Raw genomic sequence first — 27382 nt, 5'->3', positions numbered from 1 at the left:
CCCCCTTCAGCCGCTGCATTCCAAGAACAGCAGCAGCACCCCTCCCTCTCAGCCCAGGGCAGCTGGGCCGAGCTCTGGGAGGGCAGCTCTCCAGCACATTCTCTCTGCTGATGCCTGGAAGTGGGTACTGTGCCCATTCTGCAGATGAGGGACGAGCTCAGAAGAGAAGAGCCTCACCCAAGAGGACACCGCCATGCCCACACCCACAGCTCCAGTGTGCCCACAGCACCTCCCTCCCCAATTTCCTGTGAGGCAGGCTGCCCCAAACTGTCCACCAACTCCTAGCTGACCCTCCTGTCCCAGCTGAGGAGAGGCCAAGCACAGGCTGGGTCAGGGCTGGATGGAGAAATGCTGCTCGAAGCCCTCGCTTGGCACCATGCCCCCTCCCGCCCCACTGCCCCACCAGGTTTCTCTCTCACCACCTCAGCCCATGAGCTCCTCTCTCTTTGCCCTCCCTACACACCCAGAGGTCTCAGACCCACCTGGCCCCTATCCTGGTGACACTCGTCCTGGTGACATCTCTGTGAGCTGGCTAGTTTCTACCAGTCCTACACCTAGCATTCCCAGGCTTGCCACATGCCCCCAGTCCAAACTGGCCCCAGACCAACCTACCCCTTCAGCTGGGGTGATGACATGCTCTCTGCCTTCTGCCCTCCCTCCCTCCTGGGGGCACAGAGGCAGTGTCTTGGCACCCCCTGGAGGATTACCACGCCCTGCCAGGTGCAGGCACAACCAGGCCAGGGCTCCTGGAGGTCACTCACCTACAGGAAGACACGCATGAGCACAAGCCCCCCCAGGGCTGTGTAAGAATGACAAGGGGCTCCTATCTGAGTGCTCACCATTGGTTGGGTTTCATCAAGTTCTAAATGTACGTGTTGCTCAAGCCCTAAAAGCCCCTCACCATCTATATTTGTATTGTTACTTGACACCCACATAGGAGGACGGGTTCAGAGAGGGTGGGCACTGGTTCAGAGTCACACAGCAGTATGGCCTGTATGGTTGGGACCTGCCCCCAAGCCTAGATGGCTCCAGAGATGGTTGGGCCACTCCTCCCGGCTGCCCCCAGGGCTGGGGCAGACACTCGATGCTTGTACCTTGCACACAGCTCATGACCTCACTTCATACCTTATCCACTTCCTGTAACACTGAGTCAGAGCAAAGGAGGCTGAGGACATGTGCTCATCACACCTAGGCCAGGAAGAAATGGGCTGTGTTGAGCGTCTGGTTCTTTGGAATCCAGCCCTGCATTCAGGAGGCCTCTGGGTCTGAGCATTGGCAGCACCCAGCTCTCCCCAGCACACAAGCCCTCCTACACAGAGCTTGGGACTGGTGCTCTCAGAAGCACGCTGAGGCCAAGGTAAGCTGGGGCAGCCCTGGGTCCCCGGGTCTTGGCTGTCACAACAGGAGGGAGGCCTGCAGTGGGTGAGGGGAACTCAAGGGTTCTGTGCCAAGCCCCCACTAAGCAAGGCCCCTGGGGAGACTGCCCTGGGCGAATGTCTGCTCCTGGTGGTCTCTGGCTTCCTCAGCCCTGCTCCAGCATCACACAATGCCCTGCACCCTGAGCCCTGGTTTGTCCCAGCCCTCTCCAGCCCCATGAGATGGGGCATTGCCGTCTCTAGCTGACAGGCCACAGCACCGGGGCTCAGAACAGGGACGGGAGGGTCACCTTCCCTGACCCCCAAGGGGAAGCACTCCTGTGTACAATGGGACCCCCCTGGGGCTTCAGGTGAGAGCGCTGTGACAGTGGATACCAGTGGACCTACCTGCACTAGATTCTCGAGAATTCTCTGGGCCCAAAATAGCTTTGTGCCCCTCCTGGGACTTGTTAGCACCCCATGCAGGAGAGCTCTGTGGGTCCTAACTGCCCACAAAGCACCTGGATATGCAGGATACAGGCCTCTGACCACTGCCCAGGAGAGAAAGCCACTGACCCACGTCAAGGCCACCCCTGAAGACCTAAGAGATTGGGGGCTCCTGCAGCACTCTGCCACCCTCGGGGGCCCAGGAGGCCAGGCCACCCTGACCATGCTCACCTGCAGGCCAGCAGGAGCCCTGGCAAGCAGGGAGGGGCTGGTCTAACCTGAGCTGGCTACTCTGGGTCAACCCTGGAGGTTGGGGGTGTCCCTGGCCACATTCCTGGGTGCTGGAGGGCGTGCTCCAGCCTTTCCCTGTAGTGTTGCTCTTGCTCATTGCCCTAGTCACCACGAGTGCCCAGAGACTCCCTGAGCCTGGGCATGCTCTTGGAAAGAGGACTGACATTAGTGGGGGGTGTGCTGGCCCTCTGAGAAGCCCCCTGGCCCTCAAGGCAGGATGAGCCCTACACTCTCAGGGGGTCTAAGTGCCTCTCCAGGGGACCTCTGACCTTAACCTCCCAGCACCAACTTCAACAATTGAGCATAAGAAGAAAACAAATGTCCCAAGGACCTCGCCTGGTCACCACAGGGGTTTCCCAGGCAGACCCCTCTCCCCACTCCAGCTCCAGGACAGGTGGGTCACCACAGAGAGGGGGAGGATGGTGGCAAGGGCAACAAGTAGTTGGCCTTCAGAGTCACTTCCCCAACCCCCTGGCCACGGCCCCCTGCCAGGGCCTTACTTGCTGATCTCTTCTAGATGAGAGGGCTGGGGTCCAGGAAGAAGAGGTGGCCAGGGCGGAGCTGGAGACAGAAATGGCCTGCCTGCACAAGCCCATCCTCCTGCCCTCTGTCCAGACCCCAGGCCTTCCCTGCCATCACCCTCACTACCTGCATGGCCTAGCTCTGTCTTCTCCTTGCCCTTCTCCTTGGCCCCAAGGGAGAGGCTCTGGCCCAGCCCCAGTCAAGGGCTAGCCCTGGGAAGTCCTGACCCTTCACATCCCCCAACTGCTGCCCACCCAGCATACCCTGGCAGCCAACAGGGACACAGGCGGGCCAGGGCTTCACCAATCCCACACTGAGAAGTTGGAATGGTCAGCATTCCTCTTCCAGCTCCCACCTGGCTTGCCACTCCTCAGCCTATGCTGGCTGCCACCATTTACTGTCTACACCGCAGCCAGTTCTGAAATGCAAAATGCCTGCTGCTCTTATCTTAGCCTCCCCAAAGGTGCACGCACTCCTATGGGTGCCTGCAGAGAGGGAGACTGAGCTGGCAATCAGGAGCCTGGATGGTCCCCTAAACCAGAAGGAACCAGAGAAAGTGAGACCAGATGGCCTGACCTTGTCTGTGTGTGTAGCCCCTGGCAGAGGCAGACAGGTAGAGGAGAATGAGTGGAGTCAGAGGGCAAAGTCCAGATCTGTCGCAAGGTGTTGGTGTGGAGTGAGGAGCAGCAGAGAAAGATGAACGATGACCCTGGGGGCAGCTGCCGTTATCCCATGCTATTCCAAGGTCAAGAGGCATGCTATGCACCTGGGTGTGTACCCAGACTAATGGAGGGAATGTGCCTGGGGCGAGCCAGCAGAGAAGGCAGACAAGGCACTGCTCACACCTCTCCTAGCCACGTTCTGGTCACCTTGGCTGCATAGCTCCCTTGAGTGGCCACAGCTCTCCTTGCAAATATGTGCTTGGCCTTGGGCTCACGCGGCTGGTGAGGGTAAGCACTCCATAAGCCCCTACCCTAAGCAGAGGTGGGCTACTGGCCCTGCAAAGCCAAGGCCCAGACCCCAGAGCTGGGCTGCTGCCTGAGCTGCCATGGCTGAGCTGTCCAGAGGACCCCTGCAGCCATCCCTTCCCAAGGCCCGAGCCAATGCAGACCTGCAGGTCACTCCTGGTTCCTTTCTGCTGGCTGTTACCACAGTCCCCACTTGAGCTAACTCCAGTCTTCCCCCAGCCTGGGCCCAATGCTGCCTTTCAGGTGGCAAGAATACTTAGTAGAGTTAACAGTCCAAATTCTCAGCCTTGCAGCTTTGAGCTGCCAACTGCTTTGGAGGCACCAGCCTTGCTGCTATTTGCCTGCCTCCTTGCTGTGGGACACTGGCTCTGTGTGACGTGTGCCTGGGCAACCTCTCTGCTGAGAGTGTGCCAACTGGAGGCTGCAGGGCCTTACAGTCCCACCCCAGCCAGCTTCCTCTTCCTTCCCTGATGGCTGAGACAGCGAAACGTGCCTCTCCTCCCCAGACACACGGACCTCCAGCTATAGCCCCCTTCATTCCCAGATGCTAGAGCTTCTGGCTCTCAGAAATTGTGCAGACTGCACTCTGCAACTGCCAGGTGTCTTTGACGTCATTGAGTCCAGCTGCTTTGCCTGTTTGACCCCTGAGTGAGGACACAGGTGGGGAACAGGGAAATGACCTGCCCAGGGAAACAAGGCCTGGCTGCCACGGGCAAAGCTTGACGCAAGGATCCTTGTCCCTCAGCCTAGGGCTGTGTCCACCTCAACAGAGCCCATGCCACACACCATGGGGACCCGCTCTCGAGCCTTGGTGTGCACAAGTTCCCATCAGCACCTTACCGAGAGGGAAATGGATGCTTCAGGAGGGCCGTGCCCAAGTCCCCGGTCACCATGAGCCAGAGCTGGGGTCTCAGTCACAGATACCAGGGCTTTCGTGGGCAAGCACTGATGCAGCCACGGTCTTTGTCAGCTCAGCTCACCTGGCACTTCCACCTCAGCTTGGGGCTCAGGAGCAGAGCCGACCATAGAAGGAGAGAAACAAGGACAAGGAGGGGGACAGGGTGGCTTCCGGGGGAAGAAACAGCAGATGTCTGGGCTAGGTGCTGCTGGACAGGAATCTCTCCATACAGAGGGACAGAGTGGAGAAGGGACAGGTGGGGAACCTGGGACAATCAGGGACAGACAATGGGACTACATGGAGGGGGAGGGGTGCTTAGTGTGTGCAACAGGGCTGCATGTGGCCTCTGTGGAGAGTGGGGTTACAGGGGCCTGGGGAAAGGGAGGGCAGACAAGAGGGGGCCAGCAGGCTCCGAGGCCCCTCAGGGTGAGGTGGGACCCACGATGTAATCCAATGGGGCCCAGGAGAGCCTCCTCAGAACAAGAACACCGGGCTCCTCTGAGCCCGCCCCCATGTCAGGGTTGGAAATGAGAACCGCTGTCCAGGCTTCTAGAATAGCCCACTCTTTGGAGGACTGCTGAGCTGCTTCTGTTTCATCTCAGGAGGGGAGCCCACAGCCTAGAAAAGCCATGTCTGACATGCACATTGAGAAAACTAGGACAGTCCATCTATCACCTGACCCCTGGTCCCTAATGAATGGCCTTGGTGGACTTGGGGGCTCTGGCTCCTCTGGTGGGGTTGCAAAGTGAGGGGGGAGTGATGGGTCCAGACCAAGATTCAGGCCACAAGTGGTAGCAGGGGCCATGGGCCTTGCCAGGTGTCTCCCCTGGATGGCCTCCATGGGACACTCGTGCAGGGAAGGGCCAGTGAGCAGGCAGCAGTGAGCAGACACTCTGAGGGGACGGGCTGGCCAGGCCCCGAGCCAGAGGGGAGGGAGGGCCTAGGCAGAGCTAGAGCCTCCCTGGGCATTCAGGCTCCCAAGCAGCTCACACCCACCACCTTCTGCCAGTGACAGCCACAGAGAGAAACTCTTCAAATCCTGTGTGTAGCATAAGAAGGGGAACAAACTCACTTAGGCTCACCCTGCAGAGCAGAGCTCAGTCACTAATCTGCAGAGGTGCCCCCAAACTAGAACAACAAATTCGAGATGTGACCAAAAGATGCGACCCAGGCACAGCACCCCTCCCCTCTCTAGAGCAATGAGCAGCCTCTGTTACAGCACAGGGGCCCCCCACCCATGCTCTGACGGAACGCGACAGGGCTCCATCCCCTGGGAGTGGGGGCACTGTTCAGGGCAGCTCCCACACCTGCAGGATGCGCCTGCTCGCCAATGGCCAAACTTGGTGTAGGTCTAACTCCAAACGCAGTGCTCTTCCATGAGCGAGTGGCGCCACACAGCCACAGCAAATATGTGTCTGATTACTCTGTGGCCAAAACATCCCTCCTCCAGACTCCCCTCCACCACTCAAGCACAGGCTCTTCTCGTCCCACCTCAATGGTCTCCCCAGTCTCTCTACCCCCCAGGCCTGCCCTCCAAGCTACGCAGCCCACTGCTCTGAGAGCTCCCCCTCTGACCATGGAAGTCCCACCTGGCCACACCAGAGTGGACCCCACTGCTGCAGGACAGAGCTGGTCTGCTGACCGTGGATGCAGGCGGCCCTCAGGATGGGCCTGCTCCACCCTCTCCACCACCGCCTGCCCCCAGCCCTGTGCTGATTCTCCCACCCCACCCTGCCTCCCTGGGTTCTCCCTCCTGGAAAGCCTTCTCCCAGATCTGTCTGACAATATGGCCCACTTCAAGGTCAGTGCAGGCCTCCAGGAGAGCTCCTGACCATCTGCCCCCTTCCACTTGCCAAGGAGTGCCCCGCACCCACAGCACCCTGCAACTCATGCAGTAGTACACTCCCAGTGCCTGTGCTAAGTGCTGCGGTGGGTGCTCACACCCACCTCACAAGGAAATGAAGCTGAGGGCAATGGGCTCGGAGCCAGCCGGAGCCCTCCCTCTCAGCACTCATTGTGGCCCTGACCACAGCTATCTCCTGTCTCCCAGGAGAGGGCTCCCCATCTGCAGCCCTTGGGGGCCAGCCCTCCATTTCACAGGCTCCATAGCACCACCTCACTGGGTTTCCCACACTCCAGAAGTAGGGCCAGGTTCACTTGCCACCCATGAGGAGCCTGGGCCTGAGGTGAAGCATGGCCTAGAGCCCAAGGCTCCCTCACTCTTCCTCTGAGTAGGGCCAGGTAGGTCCCTCTCTGGAAATAAAGCCCAGTACTGAGCTGATGGGGCTCAGGTGGCTATTTTCTGCCAATGCTCCTGCTGCCTGGGGTTCCCTGTGGCCAGTGCTGGGTTGGCCTCCCCTGCAGCCCAGAGCCGGCCCTCACTTGTGCTGGTTGGGCAATTTTCCCAACGTCCCTATGCGGGGAGCAGTGTATGTATGGTTGGACAGAGTCTTCAAGTCGTGCCACCACCAGTGATGGGCTGAGGTTCACGGGGAAGTTCCACGTCGTTCTACCTGCTTCTGACATACCCTAATTTTAGACTTCTTATACATATTTAGAGATCAGCATTTCAAAATTTGTGTTTTTAATCAACCCAATCCCTGCACTTCCTTCAAGAAGCCTTCCCAATTGGCCCGGATCCATCTCACCTTCCCCTCCACTGACCCCAGTGAGCCATCACCCTGTACCCTTATCCACAGGTCCCTTCCCTCAGCTCCCTCCTTCTCCTGCAGCGGCCTTCCTACCCACTCCTGGACCACAACGCCCTGGGGCACATGGCTATAAAGTGCCTTCCAACTCCCCATGGGGTAGGTCTGGTCAGCCCCACTTTGTAAAAGAAGAAATTAAGCTTTACAAATACTGATTGGCTTGCCCAAAGCCACTCAGCTGTGTGGGTGGAGCCAGGCGTGGAGCGGACCTGGGGCTGGCTGATGCTCCTCCCTCAGCTCAAAGGCAGCGAGGGTGAGTAGGGGACAGCAGAGCACAAGAGGCCCACATCCATGAGTGAGTCCTCACTCCACCCCCAGGGGTGCCCGGAGGCCACAGCTTGTCACCAAGGAAACCAGGCAGGGGCTCCTGGAGCCCGAAGATCTGGTTTGGATTTCAAACCCAGTGCTGCTCTCTCTGAAGCAACTTGGTCAAACTTTCCAAATAGGAAAAGCGGAAAAAAAAAAAAAAAAAAAAAAGAGCAAGAGAGAGAGAGAGAGAAATTCCAGGACTGAAGCCACCCCAGAAAGAAGGGCTGGCCCCTGAGCCTGGGAGGCCTTGTCTGGGTCGGCAGAGTGGCAGCAGGGCAGAGACCCTGCAGCAGGCTAGGGCGATGCCCTCCTTCCGGGTGCCCGGGTGGGGTGGGATGCCCAGCCTGCCTGCCTGTGTGGGAGAGGCCGCCCTTTCACTTTTCCCAGTGGAGGCGGGTGAGAAAGGGCTCCTTTGGAAAAAGGGCTGGAAAACCACTGACCTCATCCAACTGGCCCACCTTTGGAGATGGGGAAACTGAAGTCAGAGAGGCTGGGACCAGAAGTGAACAGCAGGACTAAACTCTGAGGGCAGGGCAGCGTCTGCCTGGCCTGGGGTGGGTGCTCAAGGAACATCTGTGGGTTGGGCCCAGCTTGGAATAGGTGCTGTGGTGTCCTGAGTGCCCATCACACTCTGGACACCTGCTGTCCACGAGCCCTGGCCACAGCTACAGAGGCTCCCTGCTCGAGGCCCCCACACAGAGCAAAGCCTAACCGCAGCATTATGCTCAGCAAAGGAAGGGAGCCCTTAGACCAGAGTGTGCCCTTCAACCCCGGAGTTCAAGGGCAGCCAGGGCCCCAGAGACCTTCAGGCAGGCCCGGCTCACCAGAATCCAACACAAACAAAACCTGGTTGCCCTGCCGTCAGAGACTCTCATATTGGAGCAACTGCAACAGTGCTGTCCCTGGGCCATGGGAGGTAGTGCCTGGGCCCCTCACTCAGCTCCTGTGGCCAATGCCCACTGCCCTCAGGAAATCCAGCCTCCCTTGGGGGCCTCCTCTCTAGCTTAGGATGCCTCAGGGGAGCTGGGGGCTGCCACTCTGAGCTCCCCTGAGGGCACTAATGACCTGCCTGGAGGAATGCCCAGGAAGCCTTGGCAAGGAAGGGGAGGTGAATGGATAGGAGGTGCTCAAAGGGCAGCAGTTATGGCATAGCTCCGGGGTGGGGATGGGTGACAGGAAAAGGCCACTGAACACACCCTGCCCTGTCTTCTGCCCCCACCCCTGTTGCCTGACCCCTTTGGGACCCTCAGCTCCTCTGCACCCCCACCACACCCAGAATCTTCCCTAGTGGGGGATGCTATTGCTCACTGTTCTTATTGTCCAGGCAGATTTTTTGGAGGCAGAATGGGAATATTAAGTTGGGGCAAGAACAGCCCACCAGTCAGCAGAGCTGTGTCAAGGGCCAGGCAGGGCAGGGAGGGTCCGTCCTGAGTGACCTGGGGCCCTTGCTCACCTTCCCAGAACAGGGCAGTCACACACTCTGGGGCGGGTGGGGAGGCCTAGAACAGGCCATGTCCTGGCTGAACCAGGCTGTTCCTTGGGGCTCAGATGTGTGGCTCGTAGCCACCTCAACAGTGTTGGGACCACAGGGCTCTCAAGCGCCAAGTGCTGGACACTCACATCTCCCATCTCACAGATGAGGAGAATGAATCGAGTGGTCACATAGCACCCTGAAGAGGACATGGCGTCTCCACATGCTAGCTCAGTCATTGGGCGCGCCAGGCCCATGGCAGGCGGCACTGTGGCAGGAAGCAGAGAGCCCTACTCAGCTCCCACCCCCACCACTCCCTGGCTCTGTGGCCCAGGGCTCACTACCTCAGTTTCCCTGTCTGCAAATAAGGTAACATAACGCTGCCCCTTCCTGCTGGGTTTGGATGGGCCAGCTGGTTGGGGCCAGGTGAGCAGAGGTGAGCAGTCACAGCAGCACCTGCAGGTGCTCTCCTCTCTGCCTGGGCACCACAGCCACACAGCGTGGGCTCTGACGTTAAATCCTGCCTGGTTGGGTGCAGGTGGGTGGTATAGGGGTGCAGGGAGAGGCCCGAGCTCTCTGCAGCCAGGCTCCATGGGGTGGGAATCCCAGCCCTGCTCCTCGCAGGCCCCGTGAGGCTGGGCCTGTGCTGCCATTGCCCTCACCTCAGCTTACTCATCCTGAGATGGGTATCATGGGGCTGCAGGGAGGAGTAAACGGGAGAGTGTCTGGGAGGTGCTTGCCACTCTCAAGGATCCTCTGCGCCCCATGCAAGCAAGCCCTGTGGCCTCCCCCGCTTAGCAGAGGCCCACTCACTGACATTCTTTCCCACCTCAGCTTGGGAGCCAGGCCACACCCACCGCCCTCTGCAGGCTTGGGGGGGTATGAGGGCCCAGCACTCAGTGGGCTGAGGGAAAAACACAGAGACTGGTGCTGTCAAGCCTTCTCCTTTCCAAAGGGCATGTTCCAGCAGTGACTGCCACAGTGAGGGCCTGCCAGGGAGCCCCCTCTTCCTCCTGGCCCTGGGATGGGATGCCTGCAGCCCCTGCTGGGTCCTGCAGCCTCAGCAGCCTCAGCCCTCCCTCAGCCTCTCCCCCCTCACTCCCAGCTAAACTCAGGCCCTGGTGTGAGAGAGCCACCTGCCCTGCTTCACTTGCCAAAGGCTCCAAAAGGCCCCGCGCCTCCCCCACCGCACTTGGCAGCAGGCTGCTGGCCTCCAGACTGCATGCCTGGGCCTGGGGCACGTCCCAGAAGGATGAAGCTCAGAGGACGGGGCTCTGCCCAAGCTGAGATGGTTATGTGTGTGCCTCAAAAGGACGCGGTAGGGACACTTATTCCAAGAGCAAACCTCCGAGAAATACCTTGCAGTGGGAAAAGAAGTCTACGCTGAAAAATGTCCTTCCCTCCAGGAATGTTAAACAGCAAGCTCTTGACAGAGCACCTCGAGTGGCTGGGTGGAGGGGGCTGTGGGCTGAGGTCAGTTCTGGACATGTATACAAACGCTGCTGTCCTACAGGCTGGCTAGAAACTCTGGTGTGGAGGCCAGCCGCAGGAGGTAGGCCCTGGGCCTAGGCTCTGCCATTTACCAGCTGTGTGACCGAGGGCAAGTCATAGCTGTGTAGGCTGCAGGGGTCTCTATACACCCTTGCAGGACTGTCACGCTGGGAGTGAGACTGCTAAGGGCTGAATTAAGCACACCATCTCTGTCTGCCCAAGCATCCTGGCATTGCCACAACTGTGAATCCACATCTGGAGATGGAAACTGTCTCCAATGACCAGAAAAGAATGCAGGGGGATGACCATCTAAAGGCTGCTTACATTTGACTTTTTTCTTTTTTAATCCTAGCTGTGAATAAGGGAGGCTTGGTGCTTTTTTTTTTTTTTTTAAAGATTGGCACCTGAGCTAACAACTGTTGCCAATCATCTTCTTTTTTTTTCCTTTCTGCTTTTTCTGTCCCAATCCCCCCAGTACATAGTTGTATATTTTAGTTGTGGGTCCTTCTAGTTATGGCATATGGGATGCTGCCTCAGCATGGCCTGATGAGTTGTGCCATGTCCGCACCCAGGATCCGAACCAACGAAACCCTGGGCCACTGCAGAGGAGAGCACGACCTTAACCACTCAGCCACGGGGCTGGTCCCCGGGAGGCTTGGTTTTGACAGGGATTTATGACTGTGCTGTGGTCCTGTCAGGGCAGGACCTGGGCATCTTGTGGCTCTGTCCCCACTGGCCCACTGCATGCTTCCTGCCAGGCCCCTGGGCAAGGATACCCCACAGCTTCTCAGGTGGGAACCAGCCCCTCCCACCCGCCACCTCTTGGGCGCACACAGTCCCCAAAGACAGAGGCAGGGATGTGGACAGGGAGGCCTTTGGGACCTGGTGAAACTCAACAAAACTTGCAGAGCCCAGGAAAGGGAAGGAAGGAGAGAGCTCGGGGACAGGCGAAGAAGCCACAAGAGTTTGCTATCCTTCTTAAGACTCTTAAAAACAGGACCTTTTTTCCCTGGAGAAGTTGAACTGATTCTTTTGTTTACTCTGCTTTTGCAACTGGCCCGTAGATCATCTCAACAACGCTAAAAATAGAGCTATTGCCGCAATTCCTACTACAGCCAAGGAGCTCATATTTCCTCAATTTAAACTTTTCCCTTTTTTTCTGTCCTCTAATTCCCACTGTGATGTGACTGGGTTTCCTTTAACCCTGAGGTTAGGATGGCGCTACTGCACAGCTCCAGTGATTCTAGGAGGAGGAGATGGAGGGTGGGTGACCTGCCACAGTCACTTCCATCAAGGGTGGGGTCAGGGGCAGGATGTCCACAGCCATCAGTGACTCGGTATCATGGGGGAAGAGGAAAACCCACAACAAATCCCAGATAATTTCTTCTGAGAATCAGATGACATTGGTGTGTAGGCCACCCTTGGAGAAAATGTGGGAGGACAGCTACAGCCCTTCAGTGGCCATCTTGGTGTCCCCCCCTACACAGACCCAGAACCCAGACACCAGGCAGAGACACGTGGCCCTGGGACACCAGGGCAGAGCTGAGTGCGCAGGCTGGGCTCCCCAGGCCCACCTCCACCCGCCCCATGTACTCCCTTGTCCTTATGGCCCTGCCTGTCATCCCATCAGTCCACGGGTGCCCTGGGTCATTCCTCTGCCCGTCTCTGGTGCCCATGCCCTCATTGCCAGTCCCACTGCCCCTGACTTGGTTCAAAATGCCTAGAGCCCGGCTCAGGTGCCACGTTGCTCTGTGGCGAAGCCCGAGTCTCTCTGTCTGTATGGAGGGGATAGTGGCACTGCCTACACCTCATGGGTTAGGTGTCAATGAGCTACTGTGTGCAGTGGAGCCCGGAGAAGCAGCGGGTTAGCAGCGTTCCCTGGCCCTGCCCCAGCCTGGCCCCTCCAGTATGTCTGTGCCAGCTGGTGTGACCTCTCAAAGAACTCCTCCACCCCAGCCATCCTGCCTTCTGAGGACGTCTACACTCTGCACCCGGCCCAGAATGGCAGGGCCCAGTGGTGTCCAGCCAGCCACCCTGTGGGCCCTCAAGCTGGCTCATGCTGCGCCCTCTATTCAGAAGCCTGTCCCCACTCTGTCCTGCAGGCACCTCCTCCAACATACCTCCTCTGCCTTTCTCACACCCTTCACTCTCCCTCAGGTTCTGGGGTCTGAGCTCCAGGAGGGGTGGGTGTTTGTTCAGGCCTGGGCAGGGGGGTCTCAGAGAGCATGTGTGCAGAAGTGACTGCAATGGTGGGGCCCAGGTTGGGGCTCAACGCCTGCCTCGGGGAGCTGGCCTCAGGCAGCGCTGGAGGGCTCAGGAGAAGGTGGGCCAAGCTCAGGAAGGCTGGGCTGTACAGTGACACTGCTATGGAAAAGCTTGTGAGGGGACCAGAAGGAAACTCTTACTGCAAAAATGGCCCCCAACCTGCATGTTTTAAGAGGCTGAGCAAGGTCCTGAGGGAGGACAAAGGCCTGTGGGCAGCAGAGACAAGGACAGCCAAGCCAGGTTGCAAAGGGAGGCCCAAGGGTAGAAGTACTTACCGTGGCTTCGACAAACCCGCCCCTGGTTCCTACGTCCTTCCTCACCTACCCAGCCTGACCCGAAACCACCAGGAGCTCTGGGCTCCCATGGCCTCTGTTCACCTGATCACCTCCTCCAGGGACCTGGGTGTCCCTCAAGAATAGATCTCTCTAATGTCTTGATGGAAGATGAAACGTGCCACAAGATGACCAAGGGCTATGCAGAGTGCTTCACCACCAGGAGGTCTCAGAGCAAGGGAGGGGCAGGGGACTTGACCCCCTGAAGGATGGGGACAGGGGCGTGAGGACACAATCTGTCACTTTCACAGTCCCTCCCCATGCCCTTGGCAGACATCACTAGTGCAACAGAGAGAGCCTGGATCCGGCCCCTGAATTCCCAATGAGATGTAGCAGCTAAGGGTGCAGGCCTTACGCAGGACAGACCTGGATTTGAATCCCAGCCTGGCCACTTGCTAGCTGTGTGGTCTTGGGCCACGGCCTCAGCTTCCACACCTTGTACAGGGGGGTGACAAGGCTGGCCTCCTGCAGGGCCCTGGCAGCCATGCCATGACTGCTGGCAACTGCAGTGGCAGAAACACACTGGATCAGTGCCCTCTCCAATTCTCCCGAGTACCCAGAGCAACCAAGCACCTCGGAGAGGCCTAGGAACAGGGCCTGAAAACAGGGCTACAGGCTCTGCTGGCTAAGGGGAGGGGCCAGGCCTCTGGTCAGCCTGGTCAGCAGAGGGAAGAAAAGAGCTTTTGGTTTTCAGAGCCTTTGGCGCCCATTGGTGTCACCTTCCCCATCTGTACACGGGGATAACAACAGTACCCAAGCCTCGCAGACCTATGGAGGACAAGAGGAGGTCCCCCAAATGAAGCTCCCAGTGAGTGCTTGTAAACGGGGCTGGTCCTGCCACAGCTGCCGTGGGCTTCCCCCACCCTTGCCCCACAAGGCCAGGCTGGGCCAGGCACAGATGCTTTGGCACTTGGAGCAGGGCGGCAGCCTCCACTGTCACTACACTCTGCCTCAGGAGCACGTCTGAGGGTGGGCCTGGGGGGTCTACCATAGAGGGGAGAGCCAACTCAGCTAGCTGGCCACTTGAGGCCATGCCAACACTGGCCTGGTGCCCAAGCCAGTTAACAGTGCAGTCCTGGCCCCCAGGAGTGACCCTGGTCTATACCATGGCATAGCTACTAAGCCCAGCCCCCCATCAACCTGGAATCCTGGCCTCAAGTCCTGGGACAGGGCTAGATGCCCATGTCCCCCTGTCCACTGCCACTCTATCCTCCCCATCCAGCCAGTGGGCCATTCGGGCAACACACCCGCTTGGGAGCAGCTGGGCCAATCCCATGTAGGAGCCAGTGGGTCCCTGGCTTTCTGCCCTTCCTTGCTCACATGAGGCTGCTGGATACCACCCACGGGTTTCAGCACTAGACAGAGTGTGGCTCACATCCTTCCTCCAGCACCAACCGGTTGTGGGACTTCAGCCAAGGCACCCTACCTCCTGGCACCTCCATGAAATGGGGCTAATAATCCAGCCTTGTGGGTTGGCCTGTGGACCCCGGACTTTGCTGACAACGCAGCTAGCCCAGGGCCTGGGTTTAATAGCAGGGCAACATGCTCCTTGAGGTGTGGGCAGAGGGACAAGCAGAGGTGGAATGTGAACTGGTCACAACTGGTCCTGAGGGAGACAAGGTGACATGGGACCGACTTCAGGAAAGGTGTGGGTCTGTTGCCAACTGGGCCCTTCCTATCCCAATGTTCCCTGGCCCTTACTAGAGAGGGCAAGTGGGACTCAGAGCTGGAGATGCTGCACTGGGGCACCCTGCAGGCAGTGTGGGGTATAACTAACTGGGTGGGGACCAACACCTCATCCCTGGATCATGCGTTGGTCTTCGCTGAGTCAGCCTGCAAAAGGCCCTGAACTTTGGGCATCTAGGGGTAGGCAAAGTGACTCAGCCCCAGGGGTGGATGCCAGCAAGGCAGGGGCTGCCTGTAGGCCCACCAGGCATGGTGCCTCTCGGGAGCTGAAAGGGTGGTGGGAGAGAAGAGCCAAGTGTGGCCCTGCAACAGGAGGCGATGTCTGGGACACACACCTCAGGGCCTGGCCAGGACTGGGCTCCTGGGCACTGAAGCTAGGATGGTATCTGTTCTCCCTTGCTCTGGGGCTGCTGTTTCCTAGTTAACCTTGTCCCAGCGAACTCTCAAGGGTGGGAGGAATTCACAATCACTAGGAATGCCCCACATGCAGGGCAATGTGCCAGGGAGATGTGCTGGGAGGGTGATGGCAATGCTGTTCTAGATGAGGTCCCTACCTGGGGGTGCCTGGATGTGCTAGGATCCAGAGGCTGTGCCCTGCCTGGCACCACCAGCCTCCATCTGGACCACCAGCTCTCTCCCGAGGCAGAGGGGCAGTGGCTGAGGCCTGGCCTGTACATGGGCACCATCTTGGGCTAGGCCGTGTGCTGGGCTCAAAGGCTGGGATGCCCACCAGTCTCTGCAAAGGCCCCCGCTTGGGAGGTGAGCCTGCTGTGCTTGCTGCCCCCCACACCTGGCAACTGCTCACTGGTCAGGGGAGGGAGACTCCCCGAAAATCACACAGCCGACTGGCAGCGAGTCAGAGTTGAATAGGTGTGAGTGATTCTGCCAAGAAGGTTGGGTTGCCAGGGGCCTTAGAGACTTTCCCTTCTTCCCCTCAGCTCTGGCAGGTGGCCCACCCTGCAGCTGGCTGCTCGACCAGTGGGGGCCCTTCCTCTCACCTCAGGGCCCTCAGTGAGTGCTCAGGCTCCAGGGCTGGGGGCTACACAGCACAAATGCTTAAAGAAACACAGACAGCTCATGCTGACTGTATCTTCCATCAGTTCAAGCAACACAGAGTCAGGACAAACAGAACCTCCGGGCCTGTGTGGCGGCTGCCAGTTAGGAACATGTGCCTGAGCCTGGGCAGACAAAGGGAGTCGCCATGGGCGTAGGAAGGGGCTCAGCCTCCCTGCTCACCACAGATGGACCAAAATGAGAGTCATCTGTGGCTCTGAATGCCAGGAGGAGGCAGAGCAGTGGCTAGTGGGAGAGAACCTGGCCCGGCTCTGCAGACACCTGGCAACGTATGGCAGCATTGAGTATAGAGGGCTTGTGACCTGGCCTCCATTTCCAGGCACTCGGCCTGGACACTCTCGCACAGGAGAGGAAGGTGACCGTGGAAGGCAGGATTTTTGTCCTAGTCAAGAATTGGAAGTCACCTATCCACCGGGAAGACGGCATGGAGATAAGCCATAGGACAGTCAGACAGCAGAGCACTATGCAGCAGTGACCAAGAAGAAGCAAGCACGACTTGAACCCACAGCCACCAATGGCTGAGGCAGGCTGTGCAGAAAGAACACCATGTGGCAAGCAGGGATGGCCATGTCCCGTCTCAGACTGCCTACTTGAGCCTCTGAAGGGCCCTGGTCAGGTAAGAACTGGAGCTCCCAGCATCCCCACTCCAGCCATGTCCCTTCTGGTACCAGCACTACCCTCCTGAAGCACCACCAGTGTCCACAGATAAGCCCCAAAGCCCCCTGCAGGATGATTTGTGGTCTTAAGGGTGAGTTGCGTGATGTGCCAAGAGTGATCCAAGGGCTCCTGTCCACCTGTTGTGACCACCTTGCCTGTGGTCAGCCCTGTACCCTGTGTGGGGCCAAGTAAGAGGCATTGTGGCTGGGAGCCAAGTCCACCCGAGCCCAAAGTCTGTGCTCTTCTCAGTGATTCTGGGGCCCAGGGACCCACCCCTGGGTGCCGCTGGCCACAGGCTGCTTGCCTGAGCTGCAGACCCCCAGGTGGAGCGGGAGTGGCTGTGGAGGGGGCACCATGGCAGGGCAGCCACGTTGCAGCAGGCCAGCACTTCTGCTGTACTCCCTCAAACACAGCCTCAGATGAAGGAAGCTGGGCCCTCGGCTCCCTTTGCTTCTTTCACGGTGGCTGGAAACTGGGTTGAAACAAGAGAAAATCCTGTCTGCTAAAATAGCAAACATTTTGGGGAAGGAGGGAGAGCCAGCTCTGGCTCGGTTACTATGGGAACATTTCTGAATCAACTACAAGAGAGAGAGAAGTCCACCCTGGACAGATGAGCCCAGCTCCAGCCCACGCAAGCCCACCTGCCCAGAGGTGCACACACCTGCACAGGAAGCTGTGGAAGCTTCTGGGCATGTGGAGAAGAGCCCTTGGCTTCCAAGGTGTGCTCAGTGCCTGCTTTTCTGGCCCCCTATGCCCAGGGAGGGATAGCTCCCTGGCTCCCTCTCTCTGCAGCCCCCTTGGGGATGCTACTAGCTCAGGAGGGCTCCTACACCCCTTGGCCGAACCCTGGCCTCACTGCCTCCCACCCCAAGCCTCCATGTCTACCCTGGGCCCCCAGCTCTGCACAGTCAGCTTGAGGAGCCGCCCCTGACTGGCCTGGCCACATGCCTTCTGCCAGTCCCCCCCAATGCTCTGAAAGGACAGGCACCAGGGCCCGGGCCAGGCCATACCAGGGCAGGGAGGGCCACAGGACCTCAACCAACAACACCTAACAACTCCAGCTGTGTCATGGCAAAGACCAGGCTTCTGTCTGGTGCGAGAGGGCTGGGGTAATGGGGCATTCAGCAGGGACTCCAGCCTGCCCTGGAGCATGAGCAACAGCCCAGAGCTCCGACCTGCTTGGCAGACAGCCCACACGCAGGGATTTTCCACAGAGGAAAGGGGCGGGCTGGGAGCTGTTCCCTCTCAGTCAAGTTGTGCAACGGTGGACTGGAGATGCACCAAGTTCACTTCTCTCTCTCTCAAATGCTCGCCCAATCACACCGCTGGGCCCTGCTACACGCCATGCATCTTCCACTGCAGGGCTCCAGCCAGCTGTGAGGTAGGCCCCATGTGCAAGGAGGTCCTGTCAAGAAAGCTGACCAGGGTCTTGCCCAGTGGCATAGTGGTTGAGTTTGCGAGCTTCACTTCGGCGGCCCAGGGTTCGCAGGTTTGGATCCCAGGCATGGACCTACGAACCGCTTATCCAGCCACGCTGTGGCAGGCATCCCACATACGAAATAGAGAAAGACAAGCACAGATATTAGCTCAGGGCCAATCTTCCACACCAAAAAAGAAAGAAAGAAAGAAAGCTGACCAGAGCTCCAGGTCATACTCACATGCCCTTCAGCACCCATCCGTCATGCTCCCCAGGAAGGCTCAGCCTGCACTGCCTCAGGCATGGTCCAGCCTTGATGAGCTCCCCCGAGGGTGCCTCCAACTCTGGCCTCCCTCTCCTGCCCTCTTCCTGGCAGAGCTGCACCCACTGCACCTGTGGGGGCCCCGGTTCCAGCCCACCTGGGCTCTTTGAGGGTTCCCCGTCTCTCCCACAAAGGGACGTGTGTGTGGGGCTCTACTGCAAGCCTTCGAGTGTCCTGTGACAGGGGCCCCACGACCAAGAGAACGTGCTGGGAGCCCATCTGTTAAGGGAGAAGACATGAATGGAAATCATCCCCAAATACTCAGTGAGCACCTCCTCTGGACCAGGCTGGGACAGGCCAGGGACTTTAAGAGGAACAGGCAACAGCAAAGAGACGCACACACAGGGGGGCCCACCGCAGCCCACTTGTGAGCACAAAGATGGGCCCCATGTTTACGCCCACCTGAGGAGACTGTGGCCCTGTGCACGACACAATACTGGGAGCAGCTGCAAAGAGCACTTCTTATGGGGAAACTTCTCCAAGGCCTAGTGTCAGTGAAAAAAGCAAGGTGTGGAGAAGCACCCCCCCCCACACACACCTTAAAGCTGCATGGCAAACTTGTCTGATTTTGTACACACACACCTGAGGAAAGAGAACAGCCTGTCTGCTCAGAGAAGTACCTCTGAGAAGGGCACGGCACCTGGTGGGGACAAACCAGGGGTCTGGGCTCTGCTTTGTATCTGGACTGTCTGCAGTGACATTGTGGTCCTATGTAACCTATGTTAAAAATAATAGAAGGGTTCAATAGCCCAGGCCCTGAGGATGAGTGGCGCTGCCCCAACAGCTCCATGAGTGACACCAAGGGTGGGCGGCCCAAGAGAGTGGGGGCTTAGAGGGATGGCAGTCAGGGTGCCTGATGACCCTGCCCTCGCCCTCCCTGTACCTCCTCACAAGGGCCAGTCCCACTACTCCCAGGCCAAGGCAGTAAACCCCAGTGCACACCAGATGGGAGAAGTGCCAGCCTGCTCATGGCAATCTGTCAGAGATAGGACAGCCCGTGCCATTAGAGACACAGCCCCATCCCAGCCGTCAGCCAAGGCTGCCCTAAATGCTCCTCCACACACATTGGAGGAAGCGATCTCCACACACTTGGTAGAATCGGGGGGACAGGCTCACGTGTTGAGAGCATGCAGGTCAGCACTTCCTGATGCGCTGAGTGCAAGGCACGGCCGGAGGAGGTGTCCACCCTGAGGGTCCACCTGCAGCAGCGGGGAAGACAGGGAGGGGTGGGCTCGGCAACGGCCATGCTGTCACCAACCAGCTGGGGACATCTGTCCCTTGGGTATTTTGTAAATGGGGGTGTGAGTGTGTCTGTCCTCTGCCTAGAGGTTAACCTTTTGGGCTCAAGGAGCATCAGAAACCCCAACCCATCTCCAAAGACAGAAGTTGAGAAAGCAGAGGTGGCCAGGACGTGGGCTGGGAGAGGGCCCTGAGGATGATAAAAGCAGGGGGTCACTGGGAAGCACCGATGGACAAACAGCTGCCCCAGAAGAGGCAGAACCACCCAAAACATCCTGTCCAGCCTGGGGTGGCCGGTATCTGCAGGGCCTCCGGCTTCAGGGAGGCAGTGCCCATGTGCCAGGCCCACCCAGGGCTCTGCGGCTTTCCTCCCACATGTACAGCCTGACTGCCTTTCTGCAGGTCATTTTCTGGAAGGTCCCGGAAACCACAGGAAGAGCTGCAGGGAGGAAGCCCAGCGAGGAAGGGGCCTGGAGCACCCAGCCAACAGCTTGGATGTACTCAGCGGGGAGCAGACATCTGGGCTGCCAGTCTCCTAAACTTCCTCACTAGGAAGGCTGGGTGCTTCCCCCAGGGGAAGAACAGGGGGCTGGGTCTCTCCTGCCAGCATCACTGCACGGTCTGTAAGGGAAAAGCACCAACACTGGCAGAGGGGATTGGGAGGGAAACTGTCTTCCTGAGCTCCTATCATATGCCAGATCCCGAGTTAGGGACATTACCCCATTATCTAACTTGATCCCTACAATTACTCTTCAAGGCAGGTAATAGGAGCCCATTTTACAAGAAAAGTAGCCCAGGAGCTCAGGGAAACTAAGCTGCTTGCCCGGCTCTAACTTTGATTTAGCAACGTCAAAAAAAAGGTTTGCAAAGCACTAAGAAAGGGCCCATTTCATTAGTATACAAAGAGTTCTTATAAATCAATAAGAAAGGAACCAATAATCAAATAGGAAAATGAACATGAGTAGAAACTGCACAGAAGAAGAAATTAAAACTGCTAACCTGATGTCATGATCAATCTCACTCATAAGGAATGAAACACAATGACATTTTTCACCTACTGAAAAGCAAAGATGAAACAGCTCAATAATACAGAGTGCTGATGAGGTCTGAAAAAATAAGGGCTGAGGTTGGGAGTGTGGGCTGATCTTTGGAGGGTAGTATCTACTAAACCTTTAAAGGCATCACAAACCCTTTGACCTGGGAATTGTCTCTAGGATCTCACCCTATGAATGGATTCCCACATATGTGCAAAGATGTATTTACAGAGTGTTGTTTGTAATAACAAAAGACTGGAAACAATCTAAATGCCCATCAATAGGGGATGGGTATGAAAATCGTAACACATCCATATGTTGGGAGTACTATGCAGCTATTAAAAAGAACAAGCAAGTCCTAAAACATTCTCTAAGATATACTCTTATGTAAAAAAAAAAAAAACAAGGGGCAGAACCATGTGTCCTTTGTCCTTTGGGTACATCTCTGTGTGCTGACTTTTCAATGGGCAGAAACCCTCTGGAAGGACACATGCAGGATGAGGAACAGCAGCTGCTACAGGTAAGTGGGTGTCTGGGAGCTTCTCTTTCAATGCAAACCCCTTGGTATCATGCAGACTCATTACAGATTACATCTCCTACTTGTCCATGAAATACCCACAGAGAAATACCCAGGATCCAGAACCCCTGCTTGGTCCCCAGAAGGTCACAGCCTGGGAGAGGAGAAGAACTATGGGTCCAGTCACCCTGCCACCTGGCCGGCTCTCTCTGGGGACCTCACCCTGCCCACGTGCCTCAAGAACCAGCCTCTGCCACACTCCTCCAGACCCAAGACCTGCCCTCCTTGGCTCCTGTCCAGGCCAATCCTGCCCTTCAGTTTCCCTACACGTACAGGGAATCAGAGAAAATACAGAAGAAATCAAAGCTCAGAGGGTCTGTGTGACTTGCTGAAGCCAGCTAGCTGTGAGCCGGCCATGCTGGGAGGGGGGGCAGAGGATGGGTGAGGACTTGGAGGTGGAGTGGAGTGAGCAGCAGCTGTCTCTGTACAGGGCAGAGTGAATGAGGGAGGCCTGGGCATGGGCGGAGGGGCCAGGAGGGACAGATGTGGGCCCTTGAGGGCCTCAGGGACAGGAGGCAGATGGGCCTTGGTGATGGGCCATGTCCGGCTCAAGCAGTGGGTTTCCACCCGGCATGGAATGTCAGGGCTAGAAGAGCACCTCAAGCCCAGCAGTGGCCAAATTTGCTTTTTAAGCAGTAGATCCAGCTCCGATCAGAATCTCCAGGTACCCAAGACCAGCATGCAGAGCCACTCCAGGGAAAGCGGGGTTGTGGACCCAGAGCCCCTCACCACTGCCTGCTGTGGCCCCACAATACCTGGGGCTCCACAGAATGCACTGAGCTTGTCCATGCCTCTCCCCACAGATGGGCAAACTGGTGCCCAAAGAGGGCAGCGACTTGCCAGAAGTCACTTGGCAAGCATGGCCCGACCCCCAAGTCTGGCGCACACTCAACTGCGCCACCATGCTTGCCCTGTGGGGATGCTGCAAACCCGTGGTCCTGGGAACGCCCACCCAGGGGGTCCATGCGCACATCGCACGCCTTCAGTGAAAAGCAGTGGCGGCAAGCAGCCTCAGAAATCAACAAGGCAAAGTACTCACGTTAAAGAAATTGGTCTTGTTCCTCTCGCAGAAGAGCCCCTGTGCCGGCATGTGCTGCAGCTGTTGCCAAGGGATACTGCTGCCTAGCAACACGTCGCGGGCCCACTGGAGGTTCTGGGGAAACAAGAAGTAGGTTGGAAGTGAGTGTGTGGGCAGCTCACGGCACCCACGGGGAAGGGAGGCAGTCCCCTCCTTCCTGGCTGCAGTGGCAAAACGGTGATGAGCAGTAGCTCCTGCAGACATCCATCCCGCAGCTCTGGGCAGCTCTGGCAGCCGGCTCTGATCACCGGGCTGTGGGGTACATTTCCAGAACTGATTTCTCACCTAGCACAGCTGACAGGAAAGCGTGGCCTCAGACTGCCTGAAGAGGGCACAAACAGGGACCCCTTACCCTGACCAAGCTTGCAAAGCTGCTGCATGGACCCAGCGCCCTGTCTTTTGTCAGGGGGACCTCCACTGGCCCAAACGGTCAGCTATGACTTGTCGCGACATCAGCAGTGCTCCTTATCACAGCCAGTGACACAGTGGCCTCAGGCTTGGTAGAAGGGAGGCCCTGCAGAATGCTAGCGGCTCACGTGCTTGGGGGTAGAGGGAGCTCTGTCCACAGTGTTCAGGCCAATGCTCTCTGGGCAATGATGCCTCTTGGTGGAACCCAGGCCTGGGGGCCTGGCAGGTGGGAACAAGAGCCTGCTAGCCCAGGTGGGGCCGGGAGGCAGGTTGAGAGGCTGGGCATGGGCTTGGCTGCCTTGGCCTTCTCTGGGGCCTTCTCACTGACCCAGGGAGCAGCCCTTCCCTACCAGCTGCCTGGCCAGCCAGCTTCCCCTCAGGTCTTCACCACAGTGGTTCCCATGGCCAGGACCAGTGCTAAGCACCCCGCATGCAGTATCTCACCCCGCCTTAGTGCTATCCTACACGGGAGGCCAGCAGGGGGCAGAGCTGGGACTGGAACTGGGGACTGCACAATGCCAGACCCTCATCTTTCCAACAATGCCCACCCTCCCCCTCACTTCCTTGCTCCAGGGAGACAGGCCTTCATCACCTCACATCCCAATTGCTGTGAACGCCCTCTCACTTCTCATCCTTGCAAGCCTGTCCCACCTGCTCCCATTCTGCTCACTACCAGTCAGGCTGAACTTATGAAATAGTTCCCCTTGTTGCAACTTCAGGCAAAAGTGCAAACCCCAGCTCCCTGGCTTGGTGGCTGGGGCCTCCCACTGGTCTGCCTCTGAGCCTCTGCTCCCACCACTGCACAGAGGGACACGCCCCAGAGGGCTGCTGTGCATCCAGCACCAGGCAGGACCCTGCAGCCGAGTGGCAGTAGGGCACACAGAAATGAAGATCCCTCTGGGACAGGGACAGGTGCGGTTTCAAGCACACATCTCCCAGATGACACAGCCACAGCAGACAAAGCTGGATCTTCCATGGAAGGCCGAGGGAGAGATGCATCTCCTAGGGGAAGCCTGGAAGATTAAGCCTAACATTGACTCCAAGGCTCATTTTCTACAGGGGCATGGCCTGGCTCTGAGAGCGGCCCAAGGCTGAGGCCCTGTAAAGTTGCCCAGCAGGGCTACAGCCTGGCCTGCTCTACGCAGGCTCCACATAGGCCGGGGGCTAGACGGCCATGGGTGCCGCAGCACACCAGGAGAGCAGGGACAGCCACAGCTGGATGAGAGGGCACATGCCGTCCAGAGTCCTCTGTGTGGCTGACTGCTTTAGCCTGACTCAGGAGGCTTAATTTCTTACTCAGAGTCCAACACATTGACCTGCTGAGATCCACAGCAGATCGGGACTGCCTTTCTTATAGACTCCAACTGAAAGAGCAAGGGGAGTCGGGGTAGGAATCGTGCCAAGGGCTGTGGGGGGCTGCTCTTGCCGAGGCTCAGCGGCTATGAGGGAGTGGCAGCTGCAGTGTGCTAAGACATTTTTGCTCCAGGACTCACAGGCCTTTCCAGGGCCTTGGGACTGATGCTGCAGCAGTTCTGGGTGAGCAACGAGGCTTCCTGCTAGCCAAGGCGCCCCTGTTTGTCCCAACCTGGGGAGAGGCAGAAGTGGGCAGAAAGGGGCTACCTGGACAGAAAGAGTCTCAGATCTCGAGCAGGCTCCCGTAATCAGGAGCACAGGGGCTACTCTACTCCTCACTCAAAAAGAGCAACTATCCAGCCCCAGCCCTCAACTTTCGAGCTCCAACGCACCAGGGCGCTCAACTTGCAGTTCACATCCACATGCCCCAGCAGTGTCCAGCAGTCTGGCTCAGGGAGCCCGCCTCCCAGACCAGTCCATGAGGAAGCCTCCTGAGCCAGTTACAAGTCCTGGCCCGAGGCTTTCTGGTGCCTGCCTGCCCTTTTCCACACACCCCTGCTCCACAGCAGACCAGGGGAGGGAGGGTCGGCCAAAGAGAAATTGAGTGCAGAGAGGGGAAACAGGGTGGGGTGGGCGCACTTCATTACAAGGAATAAATCCAACTCAGGTTAGCTCAAGCTGGCTCCTCGGTGCCCTGGGACTCAGGGGATCTTAAGAGAAGGTCAAGCCTCAGGCCTCAGGCAGGCAGGGCGGCAGCTCAGGAAGCCCAGGAGAGAGGTTCACGATCTGCGTCAGTGCTTAGGCCATGACCCCTTGGTCTTAGTGCCACTTGGTTCAAAGCCTCTCCTGAGGGAGATCTGAGAGGCTCAGCCCAAGCACGAGTCCACTGTCGGTCTAATCAGCCACGAGTGGACCCTGAGAGGAGGGGGTATGGGACAGGTGACCACTACCTACACTTCAAATATGACAGGTGAGCTCATCTGACCATGACCATGGAGGCAAGGCACAAAGGAGACCCACCTCAAGTCCAGCCTGAGGAGGCTGAGGAGGCTTCCAGAGGAAGTGACACCTGAGCTGTGGTTTGCACGGGGCTGGAGGACTCACTGAGGCAAGAGGCCAGACAGGTAGGGCAGACAGGCCCCAGCCGAGGCAGTGGGGAGCCCAAATGTGGCTGCCTGCAAGGCCAGTGGGGAGCCAGGAGGCTGCGAGGCAGGGGAGGACCTGCTCTGACCACAGGCTGAGGGGCCACCCAGGGATCTGAGTCTGTGGATGCCCTTCCCTCCTCTCTGGCCCCAGGCCAACTTCTCCAGCTGAGTGACCCTGGGAGACCCAGGGCACAGGCTTGACCTGTACTGCACAGGCTGCCTCAGAGAAGCTACCCCAGAGCCGTGACCCTAAAGCCTCTTCTGGGGGAAGTGTCTGGGTGACCTCTTTAAGTAGCAGTGGTTTGTGGGGGCGGGGCATGGGGAAAACAAGGCTTGAAGAAGCATCTCCATGGTGGCCACCATTTTCATAAGAACATCGAGAAAATAAAGCCAACAAAGACTTCCAAGTAGCTGGGGACAAACAAGAGAGTAGTGCCGAGGCCAGGGCAGAGAGTGGGAGACCCTGCTTCCCTGAGCCAGGTGCCTTGTTCCAGCCCCCAAGGCTGTGGGGACAGGAATGCACATCCCTCTATGGCTTCTGTGTCTGCCACCACCCTGCAGCTTCTCCAATGACCCCAGCACACAGGGCCCTTCTCGCCCGGAAGGTTGGGCAGAGCATGGAGGACCAGGGAGGAGGCTGTGGGAGATGCCCAGGGCCCTTAGAGACCTGACACCCAGCCCTTGAGAAGAGTGCAGAAAGCACTGGCCTGCTGAAGCCAACAAGGACTGTGAATTAGCCTCCTGCAGACCCGCTGCTGCACACCGGCAGAGAGCAAGGCTCCCCAACCGTCATCTCCTAGGCCTGCCACAGAGCGAGCCGATCGATGGCTAAGGCACGAGTGTACAGACAGCTCATGGCGACCTCAGCGAATTCATGTCTGAGGCCCCGACGGGGGCTGCCAGGGACAAGGAAACCCGCCTGGGGAACTGACGGGTGCCAGGCTGTTGGGGGGAGGGGTGGGGCAGACTGAGTTGGGCCCCTGCTGGGCCTCTACAAGGGGCGTACCTGCACCACAGAGTCTGCCCTGAAGCTCCATGGTACGCTGAGACGAGGAGACAGGATGCCACCTGGGCTGAGCACAGCGCTGCAACTCCTCATCCCACGTAATCGCCAGCTTACCAACAAGGAAACTGAGGCTCAGTGAGGTTCAAGAGCTGGCCCAAGGTTCCAGAGCCAGGCAGTGGCAGAGCCAGTCTTGCACTCTGATCCAGGCCAGAGGAACACCTAGGCCTGGGCTCTTCCCCTGCCCCCCACAGGGTGAGCAAATCACTTTACAAATCTGCCTGGGCTCGTGCTATGTGCTGCCCACCAGGAGCAGCTCCTGGGCAGTCTTCTCTCAGGCCTCCTGCAACCTGTCACCAAGCCCCTGGCCCAGCCTCTTGCTCACCGACGTCTCTAGGAATGGGAGGACCGCCAGGGAGCCTGCTTGCCAGATACCGGCACCGACCTTCTTGGGATCCATGGGTCCCCCGAGGCTTGTGCCCAGATGTCAACCGACAGAGCACAGAATGCATGAAACACCCTAAAGGGGCAGATGAAGGGCGGAGGGCTCCTGAGGAGGGGTGGGGGAAATCCCAGAAGCACGCGGCACCTCGATGTCTTCCACCACCTGTCGCCTGAACAGCCCTGTCCTGGCATAGGCAGAGGGACCCATCTAACTCCTTTGCTTAAAGGCCTCATGGCACTCAGAGGGAGGGCCAGCTCCACACCTCAGTCTACCTGCACACATCAGCTTGTCTCCTCCCCTCTCCCCTCATGCCTGGCCCTCCAGCCACACTTGCCTCTGCCCCATGTTGATCCCTGTCTATCAGCGGGGTGCCATCTCACCCCACCTCCAACAGGCCCCCCAGTACTGTCTCTATAGCCCCACCGCCACTTCAAACAGCCTCTTTCACTGATTCACCGACGGCTTTGCTGTTTGCCCCACCTGTCCGTCAGCCCCATGAGGGCAGAGACACCATCTGACTTCACCGCTGGCTCCTCAGAGGCCAGACCAGCATGGGGTCCCCAGACGGGATGTGACAGATATTTAGGGAAAGAATGAAAGGAAGATGGGCAGATTTTGAAGTTGCAGAAAATGAGTGGCCTGTCAGGTGGAGGGGACAGTTTGAGGCACAGGGGCAGGAAGGTGAGGACAGCACAGGGAGGGGATGAGGGGAGCCCAGGGGGCTGCTGGTGGGAGTGTTGGGGACAGAACTGTTGCCTTGGGGCTAATTCATTCAAGGAAGTTGTAGGGAAAAGGGACTGCTTGAGAGCTCCTGTGCTGGGAAGACTGGAGCAGGAGATCTTGGCTTCTTTCTCTTAAGACATGGAGTAACCTGGGGGCACCAGAGA

General features: G+C 58.2%; 1 protein-coding gene across 6 annotated transcripts in view; it reads right to left on the bottom strand.

Moving 5' to 3' along the window:
* CABIN1 (calcineurin binding protein 1) overlaps window positions 1-27382 on the bottom strand; it is a 149501-nt gene that overhangs the window by 25861 nt on the left and 96258 nt on the right. For all 6 annotated transcript variants that reach the window (XM_014866265.3, XM_070516530.1, XM_070516531.1 and 3 more), the window contains one exon: window positions 22103-22216. In XM_014866265.3, coding sequence (XP_014721751.2) covers window positions 22103-22216 — 114 coding nt within the window. The remainder of the gene's footprint in view (window positions 1-22102; window positions 22217-27382) is intronic.

The sequence above is a fragment of the Equus asinus genome, chromosome 8, assembly GCF_041296235.1.
Source record: "Equus asinus isolate D_3611 breed Donkey chromosome 8, EquAss-T2T_v2, whole genome shotgun sequence".
NCBI lineage: Eukaryota > Metazoa > Chordata > Mammalia > Perissodactyla > Equidae > Equus > Equus asinus.
Note: the sequence above shows the minus strand (reverse complement) of the source record. Positions and strands in the feature narration are given on the sequence as shown.